At 45.5% G+C, this 24,948-nt stretch overlaps 2 protein-coding genes across 2 annotated transcripts; both read left to right on the plus strand.

The window, feature by feature from the left end:
- The first annotated feature begins 5,423 nt into the window (after positions 1–5,423).
- On the plus strand, positions 5,424–6,626 carry LOC126938954 (uncharacterized protein FAM215A-like). The gene has a single exon (XM_050763760.1). It carries the CDS (start codon positions 5,533–5,535, stop codon positions 5,842–5,844), a length of 312 nt encoding a protein of 103 aa, XP_050619717.1. The 5' UTR covers positions 5,424–5,532; the 3' UTR covers positions 5,845–6,626.
- Positions 6,627–12,753: 6,127 nt separating this feature from the next.
- LOC126938955 (non-histone chromosomal protein HMG-14-like) lies at positions 12,754–13,530 on the plus strand. Its single transcript, XM_050763761.1, has 2 exons — positions 12,754–12,981; positions 13,320–13,530. Exons 1-2 carry the CDS (start codon positions 12,754–12,756, stop codon positions 13,395–13,397), a joined length of 306 nt encoding a protein of 101 aa, XP_050619718.1. The 3' UTR covers positions 13,398–13,530.
- The last annotated feature ends 11,418 nt before the right edge of the window (positions 13,531–24,948 follow it).

Below are 24,948 nucleotides of genomic sequence, written 5' to 3' on the forward strand. Positions count from 1 at the left end.
GACTTGAACCTGGGAGGCGGAGGTTGCAGTGAGCCAAGATCATGCCACTGCACTCCAGCCTGGGCAACAGAGTGAGACTCCATCTCAAAATAAAATAAAATAAAAATAAAATACACTCTGATGATGGCTGCTTCCCCCAAGGGTGCCTCATGCTCTTTCCTTTTCTTTCAGTGTCATCTACCATTATCATGCCCTCGTTCTCCTCCAGTGCTCTGGCAGAGCGGGTGGGGCCCATGCCCGCAGTGCCCTCTCCGAGTTCTGTCCTCCATGTGCTCAAGTTATCCCCTAAACTTGTCACATGTGGTCATCCCGGAATTTGCTTAACTGCTTCCTGGGTTGGGGCCTTTATTTCCTGGCTCCATTCTCTTCTTGCTTAATTTCCCCTGCCTTTGCGGCAGCACATACTCAGTTAAGAATCCCTTTCTAACATTAAAAAAAGAAAAAGAAAATAGTTCTTGGACCTCCTCATGATAGAAGTTATATCTTTAGGCCAGGCATGGTGGCTCACATGTGTAATCCCAGCACTTTGGGAGGCCGAGGCAGGTGGATCACTTGAACTTAGGAGTTCAAGACCAGCCTGAGCAACATGGTAAAACCCTGTCTCTACAAAAAGTACAAAAATTAGCCAGGTGTGGTTGCATGTACCTGCAATCCCAGCTACTCAGGAAGCTGAGGGAGGAGAATCTCTTGAACCCAGGAGGCGGAGGTTGCAATGAGCTCTGATCATGCCACTGCACTCCAGCCTAGGCGACAGAGTGAGACCCCGTCTCAAAAAAAAGAAAAAAAAAAGTTGTATCTGTAATATCCATTAACTGAAAATAAAAATAAAAATAAGGACCAAAAATTACCACGTGGACACACCTGCTTTTAAGTGAATTTGTGTGTTATTTATCACAGTCACATCTATGAACTTGTGAAAAACTGTTACTGGTTTAGGCTTAAGGGTTTGCCTGGTCTAGCTTCAATCTTAAATGGTGGGTGCGGTGGCTCACACTTTGGGAGGCCAAGGTAGGCAGATCGCTTAGTCCAGGAGTTGGAGACCTGCCTAAGCAACATGGTGAAACCCCATCTCTATAAAAAATTGAAAACTTAGCCGTGCGCGGTCACGCGCGCCTGTAGTCCCACATATTGGAGGGTGGTGAGGGGTGGCACTGAGGCGGGAGGATCACTTGAGGTCAGGAGGTCAAGGCTGCAGTGAGCCGAGGCTGAGTCATTGACTGCACTCCAGCCTGGGTGGCACGGCAAAACTCTGTCAAAAAAACAAAACGAAACTAACCAAACAAACAAAAACCAAAGTTGAATGCAGCGGCTCATGTCTGTAATCCCAACAACTCGGAAGGCTCAGGCAGGAGGATAGCTTGAGGCCAGGAGTTCAAGACCAGCCTGGGCAACATAGTGAGGCCCTTGCCTCTGAAAAAATTAAAAATTAATAAAAACGAACCCTAGTAGCTTCAGTCTTTGATTCTCCATCCCTCATTTCATCCCTTTGTCTTCTGGTAATAGAATTTCCTTCTTGTTTTTCTTTTGGGATAAGTCATCTTCGCTCCCTGGGATTCTGCTGGGATTGAGTTACTGCCTTCCAGGCTCAAGCGATCCTCCCACCTCAGCCTCCCAAGTCTCTAAGACCACAGGCGCATGCACTATGCCTGGCTAATGTTTTGTATTTTTGTAGAACCAGGGTTTTGCCATGTTTCCCAGGAATTTTTCCTTTAATGTTATCCTGCTACTTACTAATTCACTTTATCACCCTGTGAGCTCATAAGAGCAGAGAGAGAGCAACAGGAGCTAAGAAACTCTAAGCTGTGAAAAAATATTAAATATGAAATCATGATAGCTATTACCTTAATTTGTTTTAGGCAAATTGCAAAGTAGTTTTTTGGGAACCACTGTCCCACTGCAGTGATTCCATATGGGGATTCCTAATTCCCAGTTTGTTTTTAAAATAATTTGTAAACACCTAATACAAATACATGATATGAAATTCAAGAGGTACAAAAGGGCATACAGCCCTGCACCCTCCCAGTTTCCCTCCCCGAAGGCAATCACCATTACCAGTTTCTTGTGTGTGCTTCCAGAGGTTGTCTAACAGAACTTCAGTGATAAAAATGGTCGCCCGTGCTGCCCAGTTTGGTAGCCATTAGCCACACGGGGCAGTTGAACACTTAATATGTGGCCAGTGTGTCTTAGGAGCTGACTTTAAAAACAAAAATTTCTTTTTTCTTTGAAGACACAGGGTCTTGCTCTGTTTACCAGACTGGTCTGCAGCCATGTATGAACATGGCCTCAAATTCCTGTTTATTTTTTGAGACAGGGCCTCACTCTGTTGTCCAGGCTGGAGTGCAGCGGTGCAGTCATAGCTCACTGCAACCTTGACCTCCTGGGCTCAAGAAATCCTCCCACCTCAGCCTCCTAAGTTGCTGGGACTACAGATGCACGACACCATGTTTGGCTAATTTTTACAGTTTTAAATTTTTTGGCCGGGTGCAGTGGCTCATGCCTGTAATCTCAGCACTTTGGGAGGCTGAGGCGGGCAGATCACCTGAGGTCAGGAGTTCAAGAACAGCCTGGCCAACGTGGCGAAACCCTGTCTCTACCAAAAATACAAAAATTAGCTGGCTATGGTGGTGCGCACCTGTAGACCCAGCTACTTGGAGGCTGAGGCATGAGAATCACTTGAACCCAGGAGGCAGAGGTTGTAATAAGCTGAGACTGAGCCACTGCACTCCAGCCTGGGTGACAGAGTGAGACCTGTCTCAATGATAATAATAATAATAATAATAATAATAAATAAATAAATTTTTTCGTAGAAAAGGGGTTTCACTATGTTGCCCAGGCTGGTCTCGAACTATTGGCCTCAAGCTATCCTCCCACTTGGCCTCCCAAAGTGCTGGGATTACAGGCGTGAGCCACCAGGCTCAACCTAAATTTCTATGTTAATAGCCATATGTGGCTAGTGGCTACTGTATCAGACCTCACAGTTCTATGCAGATAGCACACAGCACACAGTGCATACTATACATGCCCTACTACATCTTGCTTTGCTCCCTTAACAGCGCCTATGTATCTTGGAGATAGATTGTCCCAGTCTGCCTCATTTTTAAAAAACTGCTGCATAATATCCTCTTGTAATCCACAAAGGCAATCCCAGACCCAGCCTGGAGAGCCATGGGTCATCCCTTTTTATAACAAGCTCTAAAATCTTCCACATATACCATAACCAAGGCACATCAAAACAACCCTAGGTTCCTCATGCCTCTACTTTTATCAGCCTGGGCCTGACATAGTTGGATATTGAGTAGTCACTTTTGGTGGCTGGCGGAAATAATTTACCATGAATGACTGCCCTAAAATATACTCTCCACCCACGTGGCCCATGCCAGGCATTCAGTGGTGCTGGTGGCATTCTTTAAGGTTGCTCATATCTCTAAGTGGTTCTCCTTCATAGAGCAAAGTTTCCTGGGAAAGGTGGCCATTACACAGAACATCTGGGGCTGAGCTTGCTTTTGCCCTGAAAGAGGGGCCAAAGGACTTAGTAGAGCAGCAGGGGCTGTGACGGTGAACCTCATTGTTTTCAAAATTATTCTTTTTTTTTTTTTTTTTTTTTTTTTTTGAGACGCAGTCTCGCTCTGTCACCCAGGCTGGAGTGCAGTGGCGGGATCTCAGCTCACTGCAAGCTCCGCCTCCCGGGTTTACGCCATTCTCCTGCCTCAGCCTCCCGAGTAGCTGAGACTACAGGCGCCTGCCACCTCGCCTGGCTAGCTTTTTGTATTTTTTAGTAGAGATGGGGTTTCACCCTGTTAGCCAGGATGGTCTCGATCTCCTGACCTCGTGATCCGCCCATCTCGGCCTCCCAAAGTGCTGGGATTACAGGCTTGAGCCACCGCGCCCGGCCCTCAAAATTATTCTTAAGAGGCCAGGTGGCCAGGCGCGGTGGCTCACGCTTGTAATCCCAGCACTTTGGGAGGCCAAGGCGGGCGGATCACGAGGTCAGGAGATCAAGACCATCCTGGCTAACACGGTGAAACCCCATCTCTACTAAAAATACAAAAAACTAGCTGGGCGTGGTGGTGGGCTCCTGTAGTCCCAGCTACTCGGGAGGCTGAGGCAGGAGAATGGCTTGAACCCAGGAGGCGGAGCTTGCAGTGAGCCGAGATGGCGACTCTGCACTCCAGCCTGGGCGACAGGGCAAGACTCCGTCTCAAAAAAAAAAAAAAAAAAAAAAAAGGCCAGGTGCATTGGCTCACACCTGTGGTCCCAGGACTTTAAGGAGCAGAGACAGGAGGATCATTTGAGTCCAGGAGTTCAAGATTAGACTGAGCAACACGGGGTGACCTTATCTCTACAAAACATTTAAAAGAAAATTAATTGGGTATGATGGCATGAGCCTGTGGTCCCCGCTACTCAGGAGGCTGAGGTGGGAAGATCACCTGAGCCCAGGAGGTTGAGACTTGCAGTGAGCCGGGTTCACACCACCGCACTCGAGCCTGGACGACAGAATGACACTGTCTCAAAAAAAAAAAAAAAAAAAAAAAAAAAAAAAAAAAAAAAATTGTCCTTAAGTCCATGTGGACCCCTGACTAGGTTTGCGACCTAGACAGTCTTCCTCTGAGGGCAATTCAGGTGGTGAGACTCCAGCTTTAAATGGCCTCTAGAGAAATTTCACTAACCTGCCTTGGTATTTGACCCTATATAACCCCTTTCTTCTGGAGTTCCCTTTGGGTGGCAGTAGATATGGGATTTGGTGTCTGACAGATCTGGGGACAGCTCCCAGCTCCAAATGGCAGAGTCTCTTTACAGATTACAAGCCAAATACTTAGCACTATTTGCTGATCTTCAGGAAGTCAGTCTATATTTCATAACAAGTCACATGGGGATAACGCAGGAATGGCCTAAAATGCTCTCAGTACTATTCCTGAGTCATCCCTCAGGGCGGGGCTTGGTGTTAGGCATGGGGGGAAGAGAGTGTGGGGTTAGGCATGCGGGGAAGGGAGTGTGGTGTTAGGCATGGGGGGAAGGGAGTGTGGTGTTAGGCATGGGGGGAAGGGAGTGTGGTGTTAGGCATGGGGGGAAGGGAGTGTGGTGTTAGGCATGGGGGGAAGGGAGTGTGGGGTTAGGCATGGGGGGAAGGGAGTGTGGGGTTAGGCATGGGGGGAAGGGAGTGTGGGGTTAGGCATGGGGGGAAGGGAGTGTGGGGTTAGGCATGGGGGGAAGGGAGTGTGGTGTTAGGCATGGGGGGAACGGAGTGTGGGGTTAGGCATGGGGGGAAGGGAGTGTGGGGTTAGGCATGGGGGGAAGGGGGTGTGGTGTTAGGCATGGGGGAAAGGGAGTGGGGTTGTGTGCAGAGGAAGATGTAGTTCTTGCCTTGCAGGGTCCCTGACCTGATGGCGACCCGTGGTGGAGTCTTCACAGTGACAGACACCACTGTAAAAGCAGACCCAGGCTGTGGAACCCCCAAAGCAGGTCTCCTCACTCACCGGGATAGATAGACAATTAGCCCCAATTCCTCAGCCCTACCTGCACCCACCGTTTGCCATGGTTTCGTTGTGGGTGGGGGGTACTTTCCCGCCCCCTGACTTCGGGCTTGCCCACGTGACTTGCACTAGCCATGGAATGAAGCAGAAACGAAAGCCTGCCAGTTCCAAGCCCACGTCTGAAGACGCCTTAGGCGGTTTCGCGGGCCCCGTGCGCTTCCACCTTCACCCAGAAGCCCTTCTCTGGTGCAGCCGCTGCTTCTTCAGCCTCGGCCCAGAAGGAACGGAGCCCCCTGGCCGATCCGCAGGCCTTCAGGGAGCCGCAGAGCGCAGCGGCCGGCCCAGCGTTGAAGCCCAAGCACAGGCCTGCTAGAACCTTGTTCCAGCCGCCGTTTGGGACGGTTGATTAGGACGCGCGTTGCTGTGGCGGTAGCTCACCAACCCAATGCGTGCACCCGCTCCTCTATTAGGTATAGGGCCAGTAGCTCCCACAGGGACCTGATACAACAGTGCGTTAAATAAGGAGCTTATTGAGCTCTCATGTCTTAAGTCGGTGGGTCTCGTGTGGGGGCTCCGGCGGGGGCTGTGGCCCCCATCCGCGTGGAACCTCCCCACGGTTCGCAAGTCTGGGTCTTCGGAGCCTTCAGCCCTGCGAGCCCGAACAGTCCACAGGGCGGCGCCAGACCCTCTTTCGAAAGCCACTCTCTAAAGCCTCAGCTCCAACCGCTTCCACTTGTGCTTCAGGCTCAGGATTTTCACTCTTCTGGAATGGGGGTGGCCCTCCCCCAGTCTTCGGAGTCGCAACAGCATCTCCCTCCCTCCAGGACCTCAGAGCCAGAGCTGGGCGAGAGGTCCTGACCTCCGGGATAGGGGTGGCAGTGTCCCTGTGAAGGTGCGGTCCCGCCTCCCACCCCCAGGCTCCCGGCCTCTCCCACCCTCAGCGCCCTGTTCACCTCCAGCTGAAGACGCCGGGGCACCTCTGCTTCCTCCCTGCCCTCTCTGCAGTACCGCACGCAGAGTGAACACAAAAGGGTTTAATATAGGATTTGCCGGGCGCAGGGACTCCTGCCTGTAATCTCAGTATTGGGAGACCAAGGTGGGAGGATCACTTGAGGCTAGGAGTTCAAAACCAGCCTGAGCAACAAAGTGAGGCCCGTCTCTAAAAATAAAAATAATAATACAATAAAAGAAGTCCCTTTTTCTGGGAGACTGATGTGGGGGAGTGCGCGTGTGAGTTAGAAGGGAGGCATCGAGGATCAGTCATTTAAAGCAGCATCCAAGGATGCTCAAGGCTAGAGATCCACAGATGTATTTTCAGAAACTGAATTTTCTGGCGGGGCGCAGTGACTCGTGCCTGTAATCTCAGCACTTTGGGAGGCCAAGGTGAGCAGATCACTTGATGTCAGGAGTTCAAGACTAGCCTGGCCAACATGGTGGAATCTGTTTTTAGAAAAATCCCAGCTATTCAGGAGGCTGAGGCAGGAGAATCACTTGAACCCAGAAGGCAGAGGTTGCAGTCAACCGAGATCATGCTACTGCATTCCAGCCTGGGTGACAGAGTGAGACTGTCTCAAACAAAAACAAACACAAAAACAAAAACAAACAAACAAAAAAAACAAGCTGGGCGCGGCAGCTCGCACCTGTAATCCCAGCCATTTGGGAGGCCGGGGCGGGTGGATCACCTGAGGTTAGGAGTTCGAGACCAGCCTGACCAACATGGTGAAACCCCGTCTCTACTAAAAATATAAAAATTAGCCTGGCGTGGTGGTGCATGCCTGTAACTCCAGCTACTAGGGAGGCTGAGGCAGGAGACTTGCTTGAACCCAGGAGGTGGAGGATACAGTGAGCCAAGATCGTGCCATTGCATTCCAGACTGCGCAACAAGAGCAAAACTCCATCTGAAAAAAAAAAAGAAAAAACAGACAAACAAAACCGCTGAATTTCCCTGTGGACACCTTTTCTCTGGCAGCCTTTTTCGATGAGGGCTATGTTTTCTCCAATACTATATGGCCTGCAGACTGCTCAGCTTTCATTCCAGTGAAAACATTCTAGAACAAACTCCAGGTCAATCTCAGGTGTTTCTCCAATCAACTCAGGGCATGATTGTGTGTCACCTGCTGCCCAGCTAGAGTGACACCTCTCCAGGCCTCTGACTTAGCTAGGTCTCCACCATGTGACTCCACCGTAGACTCCCCGCCTTCTTATTTTGCAAAGCCTCGGACATCCAAACACCTACCAAAAGTGAGTAGAGCGCCAGGACACATCCAATTATAAGTGGGGTTCCCCAGCACGCCTGAATGTGGAAGTGTGCTGCAGGGTGGTGGCTGCTCGTGACACTCATTTCACCCCTTTGTGTGCAGCTGCTGGAAGCCCAGGAAGCACACATCAAGGCTCCCTTGCCAGCGGGGTGCTGCCAATAAAATGGAGTCACGTGGGATTTGGAATGTGGAAAGGAGGTAGAAGTCATCCTTTCCTCCCCCGTAGCAGCACATGTGCAGGCTCTGGTCAGCTGAACTCCATACTCCCCCACCAGTCACCAGCCTGGGGACCATGGGGCTGCAAGGACCTCAGCAGCGGTTTCCCGAGTTTCCTGACTTCTTCCACCCTCTGGAAATCAGCTGTGGTAAAGCAGCCTGAAAGCCAGGGGTGCAACCTCCTCCTCCCCAACCTTCACCACCTCTAGCCCCTCCAGTGATAAGCACTAATTGCCTATATACAACCCCTTTTTGTTTGAAATAGCTAGGGTAATTTCTGTTTTCCTATCTGGGGTAGTGTAATATAAGAAGACATATATATATATATATATGGTCTCTGCCCCCAGTTCCTAACACAAAGCTCCTAAACCCTTTGGAAATTCCTGAATGATGGGGGTGCTAAGAGCGTTGTCTTCTTTTTTGTTGTTAATTTATCATTTTTCTTTTCTCCCAGGTGTTTTTTCCTTTTTAAACTTTTATTTTAGGTTAGGGGATACATGTGCACGTTCGTTATATAGGTAAACTTGTGTTACGGGGGTTTGTTGCACAGATTATCTCATCACCCAGGTACTAAGCCTAGTCCCCAGTAGTTTTTTCTGCTCCTCTCCCTCCTCCCACCCTCCACCCTCAGCTAGGGCCCAGTGTCTCTTGTTTATGAGTTCTCATCATTTAGCTCCCGCTTATAACTGAGAACATGCAGTGTTTGGTTTTCTGTTCCTGTCTTAGTTTGCTGAGGATAATGGCCTCTAGCTCCATCCGTGTTCCTGCGAAAGACATGATCTCGCTGTTTTTTATGGTTGCACATCTTTTATTCTAACATTTGGTCCTTGAACCTGGTTCCTGACACAGAGCTCCTAAATCCCATGGAATTTTCTGGGTGATAGAAGCGTCCCTTGTTCTCATGAGGTGACTCTTGGTGGGCTCTTTATTTGGGTCTGGTCACCAGAAAGACCTAACTATGGGTGGAAGCTTTGTGCTTTCAGCCCAATTCCCCAGCCTCTGGGGTAGGGAATGGAGCTGGAGCTCAATCATGCCTGCATGACAAAGTGTCCAGAATAATCCTTAAAAGACAGGACTTGGAGAGCTTCCGGGTTGGCGAACGCATCCATGTGCCGGGAGGGTGGTGCACCCCAACTCCACAAGGACCTTTCCAGACCTCACCCTGTGTATCTCTTCATCTGGCTGTTCATTCGTATCCTTTAAAATATCTTTTGTAATAAATCAGCAATAGTAAGAAAACTGTTTTCCTGGGTTCTGTGAGCTGTTCTAGCAAATGTTCAAACCTGAGGAGGGAGCTGTTGGGACCTCCAGTTTATAGCCAGCTGGTCAGATGCATAGGTGATGCTTGGCCTTGCACCTGGGGTCTGATGTGGGGGCGGTCCTGTGTGACTGAGCCCTTAACCTGTGGAGTCTGGTGTTCACTCTGCTTAGGGCTTCCCTGCCTTTGTAGTGTCCTGTCTAGAAGGCCTTTCCTTCCTCTTGTCAGCTCAGAAAACTTTTCTTCCACTTCCCTTCTTCTAAGCCATCCCTTACATCTACTCCTTTCCAGCCAACCAAGAGAAGAACCAGGGCTGGCTCCACTGCCACCGTGCCGTCCCACACTGTCTCCTCAGGATGTATTCAGATGTCCGGCCCTCCCCCGAGTCTAGGAGCCCTTTGAGGAAAGGGATGCTGTCCTAGTCAACTCTCTCCCAGCACCAGGCACAGCGTCTGGCACGTTCCATCTTTTTCATGGACTCTCCCCAGGTGGCCTGACCTTCCCTCCTCTGAACCGCTGCATTTCTTGTCTGCATCAAGTTTGCCCTAATCAGATACCGCCTTATTTAACCATCTTTTAAAAAATGCTTTATTTATCTGGCAGGTTTATTGGAATCAGAATTTTCATTCATTTAGCTGTTGGCCTTGTGTCCACCTCTCCCTGGCACTCATGTCTCACTTAAGAGCTGGCCCTCTGAGCTGTGGTTTGCCGTCAGTGAGATGGAGACAGAGGTAGCCCTAGGCAGTCTTGTTTTGTTCCATGTGACCCTGGGTGCCCCTCTCCCTCCCAGGCTACAGAAAGGGATGGGCACCGGCCTGGGAGAGAGAGCTCATCCACAGGCTGGCCCAGCAGAAATTCTGGGCTTAGACAAAACTGCTTAATTGAGGACAAACTGGGCAAGGTAGAATCTTACTTTGGGAGTTTTTAGAAATATGGTGGGATAGCATTTGGGAATAATAATTGTAGCCAGGCATGGTGGTACACACCTGTAGACCCCCGGCTACTCTGGAGGCTTAGGCAGGAGGATCTTTTGAGCCCTACAACTTGAGGCTGCAGTGAGCTATGAATGCACCACTGCACTCCAGCTTGGGTGACAGATCAAGACCTATCTCAAAGGAAAAAGGTACACATTTGAGATACGTAAAAAATGTTTTGTTATATAAAATAATTATCTAGGCATTAAAATGTGAAATTATGTAAATATGCCAAAATAGGAACCTGGAGGTGCTCAGAATCCAGACTTTGGGAGCCCAGCAGTGCAAGGATCTCTAATTTTGGCTTCTTTTTTTTTTGAGATGGAATCTCGCTCTGTTGCCCAGGCTGGTGTGCAGTGGCCCCATCTTGGCTCACTGCAACCTCCGCCTCCCAGGTTCGAGCAATTCTCCCTGCCTCAGCCTCCTGAGTAACTGGGATTACAGGTACGCATCACCACCCCCAGCTAATTTTTGTATTTTTTAATAGAGACAGGGTTTCGCCACCTTGGCCAGGCTGGTCTTGAACTCCTGGGTCCACCCACCTCAGCCTCCCAAAGTGCTGGGGTTACAGGCATGAGCCACCATGCCCAGCCTGATCTTGGCTTCTTGTCAGCTCCCTGCTTATGTCCAACACTCACCCCTATTACAGAGCTGGTGTGGGGAGTTTTTGTCCTGGTGACTTAACAGTGGAACTAAAGTGCGTAGCACTGTACCTGACCACAGCTGGTGCCCAATAAACAGCAGCTGCCATCATCCTCACCATCCGTATGTTATCGTTATTGACTCTTTGATGGCAACCATGGCTTATCCCCCTCTATCTCCCTGTGCCCTACAGCAGGGCAGTGGAATGGTTAAGAGGCTTTGAAGTCTAACAGTCCTGGCTTAAAACCCTAACTTGTCATTTGGATGTGTGGTCTTGGACACTTGGGCAGGTCACCTAAGTCAGATGATGATTTTAAAAACTATGCTTCCATGGATTGCTGGGCAAAATGATATAAGACTGTAAAAGGCCTAACCCAGGGTTTGGCATCAAGAAGGCAAATTGTAAATGTTAGCTGCTACTCTGCCTATAACTATTTAGTCTTGTGCTTTAAACTCAAATGTTTGCTGGCCCACTGAAGTCACCACACAGAGAAAGATGCTTTTCATTCTCAGTAAAGAACTTTGGGAGATAACTGGGGCAGGCAGCTAGACAACAGGTGTCTTTTGTCCAACATCAGCAAACTCATCGGAACCGATGGATGGCTGACTTTGCTTAGAAATCCCACCAGCATGCATGCACACCAGCATGAACAGCCCAGTGTGACGGGGCTGCTTCCCAGTCACACTGCTCCTGGGAAGGTGGGGGGCAACTGTTCTGCAGTTAGCGCCGTTCTTTACCTCCTATTACCAACTGCCTGAGTTCATTTGTGTTCAGTTAGGTAGATTACCAATTCTTGTTCATTCTGATTTTCTTTTGCTCAATAATGTATTTAATGTTCACTAACCTACCAAATGTGATTTATTAGTGACTTTTTCCTTGAAGATGGAGTGGAGGAATCCTTGCGCCTTCTGCAACATTCTACTGCCGTTGTGGAACTGTGCAGCTATGGATGTGCATCCGTGGGGGATGGGGAGAGGCTGGGGCAGTAAGTGTGAATGGAGAGGTAGTCCCCCAAGTGTGTTTTCTGAAATACAGTCCCGCGGAGGCCAGTCTTGGGAAATTACTGCTCTCACGCTCTTTTGACCCTACCCCTCCAGCACTTCCCTGCTATCCAAGGGTTGGGAATTTTTTTTTTTTTGGTCTTTTTTTTTTCCTTTTTGTGGAGAACGGGGTCTCGATATATTGCCCAGGCAGGTCTTGAACTCCTGGGCTCAAGCTATCCTCCTGCCTCTGCCTCCCTGAGAGCTGGGATTACAGGCGTGAGTCACCGCACCCAGCTTAAGGTTGGTATTTTTAAAAATAAAAACAAATTATGAAAAAACCAATGTGAATTTTCCACCATCTTGTAAGGGTGAAAAGCTCCAACCAAGTCTGGATGAACATTCATGCGTGGGCTTGAGGGCTTGGGAAAAAGACGGGGCTTGGCCCCACAGTGCAGGCAGGCCCAGTGATCCCATGAGAGGGGCCAGGAGGTGGGAGGTCGCCTGTGGGCAGGAGGTCAAGTATGTGGTATTTTATGACTGGTGCTTGATGAACCAAGGGAGAGGGCACCGAAAACAACGGTATTTAATTGTAAAATCTCCACCCCTGAGGATATGTTTTCAGGCCTGGGTGACTAATTAGACTGGGAAACAAGGGAGGGAACCAAGGCCCTGTGCTTCCTCTGCCCGCTGCCTCTGTGGATGTGTGGGCCGCTGGCTTCAGTCCTGCTTTTCTTTCTGATGGCCTTTGCTATTTATGCATAAATATTTAACTACACATTTAATGTCTTACTGCATGTCTATAATTAGTTATATATATTCTTTGATAAAAGAAAAATAAAAGCAGCTTTGGCTGCCGAAGGAGTGGCAGTGGTCAGGCAGCCCAGCTTCTCGAAGGCTCTCAGCACACCGCGGCCCGAAGGCACCTGGCACGCTCCTTCCCCGCTGCCAAGATGCCCAAGAGGAAGGTCAGCTTCGCTGAACGGGCCGCCAAGGAAGAGCCCAAGAGGAGACAGGTGCGGTTGTCAGCTAAACCTCCTGCAAAACTGGAAGCGAAGCCGAAAAAGCCAGCAGCTAAGGGTAAATCTTCAGAGAAAAAAGTGCAAACAAAAGGGAAAAGGGGAGCAAACGGAAAACAGGCCAAAGTGGCTAACCAAGAAACTAAAGAAGATTTATCTGCAGTGGCTGGACACGGTGGCTCACGCCTGTAATCCCAGCACTTTGGGAGGCCGAGGCAGGCAGATCACCAGGTCAGGAGATTGAGACCATCCTGGCTAACACGGTGAAACCCCATCTCTACTAAAATTACATAAAATTAGCCGAGTGTGGAGGTGGGCGCCTGTAGTCCCAGCTACTCTGGAGGCTGAGGCAGGAGAATGGCGTGAACCCGGGAGGCGGAGGTTGCAGTGAGCCGAGATCGCGCCACTGCACTCCAGCCTGGGCCACAGAGTGAGACTCCATCTCAAAAAAAAGAAAAAGAAAGAAAGAAAAAAAAAAAAGAAAAAAGATTTACCTGCAGAAAATGAATGGGGAAATGAAAACTGAGGAGAGTCCAGCCTCTGATGAAGCAGGAGAGAAAGAAGCCAAGTCTGATTAATACCATATACCATGTCTTATCAGTGGTCCCTGTCTCCCTTCTTGTACAATCCAGAGGAATATTTTTATCAACTATTTTGTAAATGCAGGTTTTTTTAGTAGCTCTAGAAACATTTTTGAGAAGGAGGGAATCCCACCTCATCCCATTTCTTAAGTGTAAATGCTTTTTTTTTTAAAAGGCGAAATCATTTGTTGGTTATTTATTTTTTGGTACAACCAAAAAATAGTGTAGGATATTGAATTCTGGGAGGCTTTGACTGTCTCGGGTGTCAGCTTAACATTCCATAGATGGGGGGTTAGTTTTTATATCCTAGAATACAAAGCATATTAAATGGCAATATGGAGTCAGTCCTGCATTTAATGTCTTGAACATTTTAAATTACTTCTATTCCCATCTTGCTTTTTAGTAGAATTGTTTCCTAAAGAAAACCACTCCTCGATCATGACTCTCCCTGTCGGAATTGTGTGCAGTCTGTAACATGTTTGGCTGTGGTAGTCCTGTTTTCCTAATAACTTTGTTACTGTGATGTGAAAGGTTAAAAATTGGAATATGTAGTGTACATGCTATTCAGTTGTGAACTGTGGGCCGTATACAACAGCTTATCAACATGTGAAGATACTGGTACTTGATAGCCTCTTAAGGAAAATTTGCTTCCAATTTTTAAGCTGGAAAGTCACTGGAAGAACTTTAAAAAAGAATTACAATACCTGGCTTTTTAGATTTTCGTTACGTATAATAAGAATTGTGTACAAATTGAAATGTCTGTACTGTCAGTCCTCCGAGCCCAAGCTAAGCCATCATATCCCCAGTGACCTGCACGTAAACATCCAGGTGGCCTGAAGCAACTGAAGATCCACAAAAGAAGTGAAAATAGCCTTAACTGATGACATTCCACCATTGCGATTTATTTCTGCCCCACCCTAACTGATCAATGTGCTTTGTAATCTTCCCCACCCTTAAGAAGGTTCTTTGTAATTCTCCCCACCCTTGAGAATGTACTTTGTGAGATCCACCCCCTGCCCACAAAACATTGCTGCTAACTCCACCGCCTATCCCAAAACCTATGAGAACTAATGATAATCCCACCACCCGTTGCTGACTCTCTTTTCGGACTCAGCCCGCCTGCACCCAGGTGAAATAAACAGGCTTGTTGCTCACACAAAGCCTGTTTGGTGGTCTCTTCACACGGACGCGCATGACACTGATCCTCAACCAATAAAATCTCAATTATGAAAGAAAAAAAGAAAAATATGTAATTTTGCAGGAGCCCTGAGGTGGGCTGGGGTTACTCTCCTCCCCCTCAGCAGCTGATTCTCCTGTTGGGGTCTTCTCTGTTGGGGTTTCGCTGTCCCTGGGATAAGAATAACAATGCCAAGGTTTTGATTCCTGAAAGGAGCAATTAAGCTTCTCACCCCCTCCTCATTTTAGATGGGAACCGTGAGGGCCCGTCATTTACCCAGCGTCCCTGTTGAAGATCTCATCCTCGTTGGAAGACTCCTTGTTGTGCAGCTTCATGGTTTTTGTTTGTTCTGTTTTGTTTGAGATGGAGTTTCCCTCTTGTTGCCCAGGCTGGAGTGCAATGGCGCAATCTTGGCTCACTGCAACCTCTGCCTCCTGGGTTCAAGCGATTCTTCTGCCTCAGACTCCCAAGTAGCTGGGATTACAGGCCTGTGCTACCATGCCTGGTTCATTTTGCATTTTTAGTAGAGATGGGGTTTTACCACATTGGTCAGGCTGGTCTCGAACTCCTAACTGTTATGTGTGTTCATGTGAAGAGAGTCCACCAACAGGCTTTGTGTGAGCAACAAGGCTGTTTATTTCACTTGGGTGCAAGTGAGTTGAGTCCACAAAGAAAGTCAGCAAAGGGAGATGGGATGGGGCAGTTTTATAGGATTTGGGTAGGCAGTGGAAAATTACAGTTAAAGGTGATTATCTCTTGTGGGCAGGGGAGGGGTCACAAGGTGCAGGGTCGGGAGATCATGAGACTCATTGTCCAGGGAAAGAATGTCACAAGTTCGATTGATTAGTTGGAGTGGAGCATGTATATGTGTGGGTCACAGGGGTTATGATGGGGTTAGCTTGGGCTCAGATGTCTGACACTGAGGATCCTTCTTTTTTTTGTGGTGGGGGTGGTGGTGGGGGATGGAATCTCACTCTGTCGCCCAGGCTGGAGTGAAGTGGCGCAATGCTCAGCCTCCCGAGTAGCTGGGACTATAGGTGCCCACCACCACGCCTGGCTAATTTTTGTATTTTTAGTAGAGACGGGGTTTCACTATGTTGGTCAGGCTGGTCTCTAACTCCTGACCTTGTGATCCACCTGGCTAGGCCTCCTAAAGTGCTGGGATTATAGGTGTGAGCCATGGCGCCCGGCCGAGGGTCCTTCTTTATCTTCCTCTGATGCCCTTCTATGAGAATGGATCTGTTTTGGAAGAAAACACAATTAAGATTATCCATCACAACAACCACTATCTCCAAATCTGTATTCATTCCTTTTATTCATTATAAGTCTCATCTACCTAATGAGATAACTTTCTTGAAGACAGGAATTGTATGTTGTTCAACAGAGCTTTGACTCTTCCACAGTTCAGTCATCCTTGCTATCTTGCGGGGCACTCGTTCTAGGATACTGCCCCCACACCATACCAGAATCTGTAGATGCTCAATCCCTTACATATAATGGTGCAGTATTTGCATATAACCAACACACATCCCCCCATATACTTTATTTACTTACTTAGAGATAGGATCACCCTCTGTCGCTCAGGCAGGAGTGCAGTGTCACAATCACAGCTCACTGCAGCCTCAACCTCCTGGGCTCCAGTGATCTGCCCACCTCAGCCTCTTGAGTAGCTGGAACTACAACTGCATACCACCATACCTGGCTACTTTTTTTATTTTTATTTTTAATAAAGACAAGGTCTCACTATGCTGCCCAGGTTGACCTCCCAAAGTGTTGGGATTACAAGTGTGAGCACAAGTGCCTGGCCCCATGTACTTTAAGTCATCACTAATAAAATGTATAGGTGTTGTACAATGGCGACAGTTGTTATACTGTACTTTCTATTTGTATTTTTATTGTTTCTTTTTTCAAATATTCAGCCTCATTCAGTTGAATCTGAAGATGTGGACCTGCTCATGAAGAGGGCTGACTGTGTCTAACTTAGGGTCTTTCATGCAGCTGGCACTTAATACCTTTTATTGACTGTTTTAGCTAACATTCAACAGACAATTCCCAATTAAAACAAAACAAAACAAAACAAAACAAAAACAGCTCTTAAAAGTAGGAAGAAAAGGAAACCTGAGTCCTTCCTCTAAAGAGGCACAAAATCCAGCCTGGACAGCATAGCGAGACCTTATCTCTACAAAAAAATTTTTTAAAATTATCTGCTTGCCTGTAGTCCCAGACACTCAGGAAGCTGAGGCAGGAGGGTCCCTTAAACCCAGGAGTTTGAGATTACAGTGAGCTAGATTACACCATTGTTCTCCAGCTTGGGTGACAACAAGGCCTTAAGAAAGAAAAACAAAGAAAGGAAAGGAAAGGAAAGGAAAGAGGAAAGGAAGGAAAGAGTATAAGTATTGAAAAGGAAGAGACAAAACTATCATTATTTGCATATGAAATGATAAATGTTAGACAGCCAAAGAAGCCTAAGAGAATCAACTAAGATTTTACTGGGAGTAATATGAGAATTCAGTATGGTATGTCAGCCTGGGTGACACAGTGAGATCATGTCTCAAAATTTTTTTATTTACATAAGCAGAATAGGCACAAAAAACTATCTGAAATATTATTTATTTATTTAGACAGAGTCTCGCTTTTGTCAACCAGGCTGGAGTGCAATGACACGATCTCAGCTCATTGCAACCTCTGCCTTTCCGGGTTCAAGTGATTCTCTTGCCTCAGCCTCCCTAGTAGCTGGGATTACACGTGCCTGCCACCATGTCTGGCTAATTTTTGTATTTTTAGTAGAGACAGGGTTTCACCATGTTGGCCAGGCTGGTCTCAAACTACTGACCTCAAGTGATCTGCCGGCCTCAGCCTCCCAAAGTGCTGGGATTACAGGCATGAGCCACTACGCCTGGCCCTGGGCATCTTTTTAAACTGCAGGCACTGATTCAGTAGGTCTGAGCTGTGGGCTGAGACCCAGTACTTGTCTAATACGCTTCCTCTGAAGCCAGGCTGCAATTCTGCACCACACTTTGAAGAGCAGGTTCAAGACCAATGTATCTTCTGCCATTTCAAACTACTCAAAAATCCTTCCTCCTATCTCAAGGTCTGTCTCAGTGTAATTCCAATTGCAGCCCCACCACACTGGTTGTGGCTACTTCCTGCAGAACCACGTGGAACAAATTTAATTGACCTGAACTTGATAGCCTATCAGCTATGTTAAGGCAGCTAGCTGTTAGGGTCCCCTGAGTTTTCTTTTCTTTTCTTTTCTTTCTTTTTTTTTAGGCAGAGTCTCACTCTGTCACCCAGGCTGGAGTGTAGTGGCACAATCGTGGCTCCCAGGTTCAAGCGATTCTTATGCCTCAGTCTCCCCAGCAGCTGAGACTACAGGTGTGCTCCACCACGCCTGGCTAATTTTTGTATTTTTTAGTAGAGATGAGTTTTCGCCATGTGAACCAGGTTGGTCTTAAACTCTCAGCCTCAAGCAATCTGCCCACCACAGCCTCCCAAAGTGCTGGAATTACAGGTGCAAGCCACTGCGCTCAGCTGACAATTAGACATCTTTGAAAGAAAGACTCTATAGCAGTTGATGATAACGCAGAAGTTCTTAGTTTTAGTTTACTGAAGTGCCCCTTCTCCTATGTAACCACTTATCTTCCTCTTCCCATTCATCTAAAATGGGGTGATATAATATGTGATTTTACCAATATAATTCTAATATATGCTTTTTGTGGAAAATTCAGAAAATATCGAAGCTAAACATGAAAATTTGCCGGGCAAGGTGGCAGCACTTTGGGTGGCCAAGGCAGGCAGATCACTTGAGACCAGGAGTTTCAGACAAGCCTGGCCAACATGGCGAAACCCTGTCTCTACTAAAAATACAAAACAGCCTGGCAGGGTGGTGCAAACCTGTAGTCCAAGCTACTTGGGAGGCTGAGGCAGGAGAATCACTTGAACCCAAGAGGCGGAGGTTGCAGTGGGCTGAGATTGTGCCATTGCAATCCTAAAGCCTGGGTGACAGAATGATACTCTGTCTCAAAAAAAAAAAAGTTGAAAATGAAAATCTCATATGATGCCATCATCTAGTGGCAGCCACTGTTGACATTGGGTATATTTCTTTTATTTCTTTTCTATTTGCATATTTTATCTTGCTAAAACTCAATATCTTACCTGTTTTAACAATAGATGTTCATTATAGAAAAAAGTGGAAAATACAAATATGCCAAAGAAGAAATAGAAATCCCCGTGGTCCCATTACCCAGAAACAACTTCTGGTTACATTTTGATGTGTTTCCTTGAAGATGTTTAAATCGGACACGCGCGGTGGCTCACTCCTGTAATCCCAGCACTTTGGGAGGCCGAGGCAGTTGGATCACCTGAGGTCAGGAGTTCAAGACCAGCCTGATCAATATGGTGAAACCCCATCTCTACTAAAAATACAAAAATTAGCTGGGCATGGGTGGGCGCCTGTAATCCCAGGCACTTGGAAGAAGCTGAGGCAGGAGAATCGCTTTAATTCAAGAGGCAGAGGTTACAGTGAGCCGAGATTGTGCCACTACACTCCAGCCTGGGTGACAGAGTGAGACTGTCTCAACAACAACAACAACAAAAAATAATAATAATTAACACCAATTCTACCCAAACTCTTTCAGAAAATAGAAGAGAACATTGCTGAATCATTTTAAGAAGTCAGTATTCACTCTGATGCCAAAACCAAAGGAAGCACACACAAAAAAGGAGAAAACTGCCAACCAATACCCATTGTAAATAAAGATGCAAAATCCTTAACAAAAGATTAGCAAATAGAATTAATCAATATATGAGAATTACACAACATGACAAAGTGGGGTTTACTACAAGGATACATAGCTGATTTTGTATTTGAAAATTAATCAATGTAGTCTACTGTACTAAAAGGCTAAAAGAAAAAAAATCATGTCAATTAATTTCAGAAAAAAAGTATTTGACAAAAATTCAACACCAACTCATAATAAAATGCAGATAAAATAGGTATATGGGGGCCAGGCGTGGTGGCTCACACCTGTAATCCTAGCAGTTTAGTGTAATTTCTAATATTTTAGATTCTTAGGTAGGAGAAGTAGAATAAGAGTACTCCTCCAGAACATTTATTTCAGACCTTTTTATAAATTTAATGTTTTTGTATGCTGCTTCTCATATTATTAATTTCAAAGCCCTTGGCAATAAGGAGGTTAATCTTGTCTATAATGTAAGGAAATTTAACTTTAAAAATTTCCCTTTAGATATGCTAGCGTCTTAATCTTGTTTCATTACATATTTTATTAATTCAAGGCCTTAAAAATTACAGCTTTATTCTGTTACACAGGTTTTTAAGTATGCCTGTACACCATAATGACTTTATTTATTTATTTATTTATTTATTTATTTATTTGAGATGGAGTTTCGCTCTTGGCTAAAGTGCAATGGCACGATCTCAGCTCACTGCAACCTGTGCCTCTCGGGTTCAAGCGATTCTCCTGCCTCAGCCTCCCGAGTCGCTGGGACTACCGGCGCATGGCGGCACGCCCAGCTAATTTTTTGTATTTTTGGTAGAGATGGGGTTTCACCATGTTAGCCAGGATGGTCTCTATCTCCTGACCTCGTGATTCTCCCGCCTCTGCCTCCCAAAATGCTGGGATTACAGGCGTGAGCCACCATGCCCAGCCGAGAAATTTTTTTAAATGCAGAAAGTTATCTAGCCACTTTGTATTTACCACTAGATGTCTCACTAACTTCAGAAAACCTGATAGCTTTTGACCACACGAGAGTAACTTGGCTCTCAAGTTAAATTTTTGTAGAATAATATAATCAGGTTAAGTTGAAACCTATTTTTAAAATTAAGATATTGAACTTGTATTTTTCTTTATTGTGTTATTTAACAGAAAGGAAACATAAAAGGCTATGACTTTCCTACTTAATTAAGGATCTGGAAGCCACATTTTGTATGGAAAAAGTTATTTTTCTTTTCTTTTAATTTTTGATTTCAGTAGGTTTTGAGGGAACACATGGCATTTGATTACATGAATAAGTACTTTAGTGGTGATTTCTGAGATTTTGGTGGACCCATCACCCAAGCAGCGTCCACTGTACCCAGTGTGTATTCTTTCATCCCTCATTACCCTCTTACCCTTTCCCCCAGTCCCTATAGTCCAGTGTATCATTCTTATGCCTTTGCATCCTCATAGCTTAGCTCCCACATGTGACTGAGAACATACGATGTTAGGTTTTTCATTCTTGAGTTACTTCACTTAGAATAATAGTCTCCGATTTTATCCACGTTGCTGTGAATGCCATTATTTCTTTTTATGGCTGAGTAGTATTCCATGGCGTATATATGTGTGTGTGTGTGTGTGTGTGTGTGTCTGTATACACATACCACATTTTCTTTATCCACTCATTGACTGATAGGTATTTGGACTGGTTCTATATTTTTGCAATTGCAAATTGTGCTGCTATAAACATGCATGTGCAAGTATCTTTTTTGTATAATGACTTCTTTTCCTCTGGGTAGATATCCAGTAGTGGGACTGCTGGATAAAATGGTAGATCTACTTTTAGTTCTTTTTTTTTTTTTTTTTTTTTTTGAGACGGAGTCTCGCTCTGTCACCCAGGCCCCAGGCTGGAGTGCAGTGACGCGATCTCGGCTCACTGCAAGCTCCGCCTCCCGGGTTCGCGCCATTCTCCTCCCTCAGCCTCCTGGCTAGCTTGGACTACAGGCGCCCACCATCACGCCCAGCTAATTTTTTTGTATTTTTAGTAGAGACGGGGTTTCACCATGTTAGCCAGGATGATCTCGATCTCCTGACCTCGTGATCTGCCCGCCTTGGCCTCCCAAAGTGCTACTTTTAGTTCTTTAAGGAATCTCCACTCTGTTTTCCGTAGTGGTTGTACTAGTTTACATTACCACCAGCAGTGTGAAAGTGTTCCCTTTTCACTGCATCCATGCCAACACCTGTTTTTTTTTAATTTTTTGATTATGGTCATTCTTGCAGGAGTGAGGTGGCATCGCATTGTGGTTCTGATTTGCATTTCCCTGATACTTGGTGATGTTGAGCATTTTTCCATACGCTTGTTGGCCTATCTTGGTTGGTACATCTTCTTCTGAGAATTGTCTATTCATGTCCTTAACCCACTTTTTGATGGAATTTTTTTTTTTTTCTTGCTGATTTGTTTGCATACTTTGTAGATTCTGGATATTAGTCCTTTGTCAGATGTTTTTCTTAATCCTTAATTTTTTTTTCCCCTGAGATAGGGTCTTGCTTTGTCAACCAGGGTGGAGTGCAGTGGCATGATCATGGCTCACTGCAACTTCAGCCTCCCAGGCTCAAGTGATCCTCCCACCTCAGCCTCCTGAGTAGCTGAAACTACAGACATATGCCACCACCCTTGGCTAACTTTTAACTTTTCTTGTAGAGGTGGTTACTATGTTGCCCAGGCTGGTCTCAAACTCCTGGGCTCAAGTGATCCTTTTGCCTCAGCCTCCCAAAGTACTGGGATTACAGGCTTGAGCCACTGTGCCTGGCCAATTTTTAATTGTTTTTATTTTAATTTTTTTTTAAAAAGCCAGAAACCAGCAGACTTAATTCTTCAACTAGTTTAATAACACTCAAAGAGAAAGTGTAGAAATGTGATTTTTTGTTTTTCCTTATAAACATAAATTTATCTGTTTAAATAATAGAGTGAAAATAACAAGATAAAGTGAATTCTTCCTAGGAGGAAATACTTCATGAATTGAGGGTGGAGGTAAAAACATTCTTCTATTGAACACATTTATAAATGGTTAGGTGTTACTGAAATACTATGCATAGCACTTGGCTTCAAGAACAATATAGTCAAATAGATTTAATACCCTAACTTACCAAGTTTCTTTGAAACATAACCCTTAAGTTTTGGTCTTCCTTTATTATTTGAAGGTGATAGATCACAGAATCATAGAATTGGGGAACTGATAGGTGAGTTGTCTGTCCTCAAAACTTGGCAAATTAGTATCTTAAAAAAACTAACACTGATACCAACATGCAAAATTTCTCCAGTCACAAACATTTAATGCTGTTTTGTTCTAGTATTTTTAGCTGTCCACAGGAAATCTACTCTATCCCAATATGTCTTACATGTGAAGTGTCATTTTTGTCTAACATTTTTAGTTCCACCTTTTACATTTTTGTCAAAACAATCATTTTCATTATTGCTTTGGGCCGAAAACTGTATTGTCATCTTTGACACAAGTGTCTTACTGATTTGTATTAGATCTTTCAGAATAGCTCTCTTAATTTTCATTTCCTTTCCCTTTCCATATGACTTCCCTCGTTCAGGGTCTTTTCATCCTACTGTTGGATGATTACAACAGCTTCACATATGGTCTGCCTCTAACCTTTCTTTCTCCTAGTGGGCCCTGAATACCACTGATAGAAAAAATGACTGTAGTTCCAGCCATGCTCAAGAACCTGAAATGGCTCCCTGTTAATCTACCTCAATCAGTTCAAGCCCTATTGTCTGACTTTTAAGCTTCTCTTACTGGATCATTCATATTTCCAACACTATTTACTTTTACAGCTTAGCACAAACTCTTTGGTTAGACTCTTCAAAGTCTTTTAAATACTGTATTGTCATACCCTCCTTGGCACTCTTCCTGTTGCTAGGAAAGTCCTCCTTCTCCTGTATGTCCTTTAAAGCAGCAGCCCCCAACCTTTTTGGCACAGGGACCGGTTTTGTGCAAGACAGTTTTTCCAAGGACATGGGGAGCAGGGGATGTGTTGGGATGAAGCTGTTCCAGCTCAGATCATCAGGCATTAGATTCTCGTAAGGAACACACAACCTAGATCCCTTGCATGTGCAGTTCACAATAGGGTTCCAGCTCTTATGAGCCTCTAATGCTGCCGCTGATCTGACAGAAGGCGGAGCTCAGGCCGTAATGCTTGCTCTCCTGCTGCTCACCTCCTGCTGTGTGGCCCGGTTGTAACAGGCCACAAACCTGTACCGGCCCATGGTCTAGGGGTTGAAGACCCCTGCTTTAAAGCCCAGATGAGTTCCCCTCTCCCCCAAAGCCCTTTCTATACTGTCCAGATTCACACTGTTCTCCTGTTTATCTGAGCTCTTGTACTCACTGTTGAATCACATAGTAAATGAGAGGTGAAGTACAGCATAGTGGTTAAGAGCATGAAGTCGAAAGCCAGACGGGTTTAGCATCTATACTTTAGACCCTGGCTCTGCCACTTACTACTGTGTGACCTTGGGCTACTTAGTTGACCCCCTTGTGCCTTAGTTTCCATGTCAGCAAAATAGGGAAAATAATAGTATCTACCTCACAGGGTTATTGTAAGGATTAAGGATGAATGTAAAGTATTTAGAATAGTACCTAACATAGTGATACAAGTGTTTGCATTATAATCAATATCACTAAGCACTTGTTTATTCTCAGGTTTGTTTTTTTTTTTTTCCGTGTATAGTATTTTTTATCTTTCCACTTAGATAGTAAACTCTTTCAAGGCAGAGTGTTACATCTTTTGTTTTGGTCTCCTTTTTCCTGGTAGTTATTAAGCAAAACCCATTTGCTAATTTGATTTCTCTGTAGCCTGTGTTCCTGTATAAAAACCTTTAATAATCTCTCCTTTAAATGAGCGACTGAGGGAGACATTTGGAAAGAAAAAGCCATGAATGGTTCCAAGAATTCACCTTCCTGGGGTCACAGGGCTGGTAACAACCTACAAAAACTTCCACATTATGAAGTAATCTCTAGATTTTGGTAGTTTAAACTGGGAATATTTTGAGACAGAAACAAGAAAAAATGTAGTTTTGGTATTTTATTTAGAAGTAACTTTTAGTCTTTTTTTAAAAAATGGACTATTCATTTATAGCTATTAAACTTTTTAAAAATAATGGAATAATCTTTTGTAGCAAATGGAACATTTATATAATTAATCTTCTATCTCACATGTCAAATTATTAATTTTAAAAAGTCTTTTTTTCATAGGACTTCCTGATCCATTTGCTAAGGTGGTGGTTGATGGATCTGGGCAATGCCATTCTACAGATACTGTGAAGAATACGCTCGATCCAAAGTGGAATCAGCATTATGACCTGTAGGTTTAAATGATTAGTTTGAAATGAAACACATAATTATTACTTGATATGGTCTTTGAAAAGAATCATGGGAAATGATCTGAGTTTCATCTGTGGTATAATTTGGTCTTCACAAAAGGCGTAAAGAAAAGCCCAGTGGGGGCCGGGCGCGGTGGCTCAAGCCTGTAATCCCAGCACTTTGGGAGGCCGAGACGGGTGGATCACGAGGTCAGGAGATCGAGACCATCCTGGTGAACACAGTGAAACCCCGTCTCTACTAAAACTACAAAAAAAACTAGCCGGCGAGGT

The sequence above is a fragment of the Macaca thibetana genome, chromosome 16 (assembly GCF_024542745.1).
Source record: "Macaca thibetana thibetana isolate TM-01 chromosome 16, ASM2454274v1, whole genome shotgun sequence".
Classification (NCBI taxonomy): Eukaryota; Metazoa; Chordata; class Mammalia; order Primates; family Cercopithecidae; genus Macaca; species Macaca thibetana.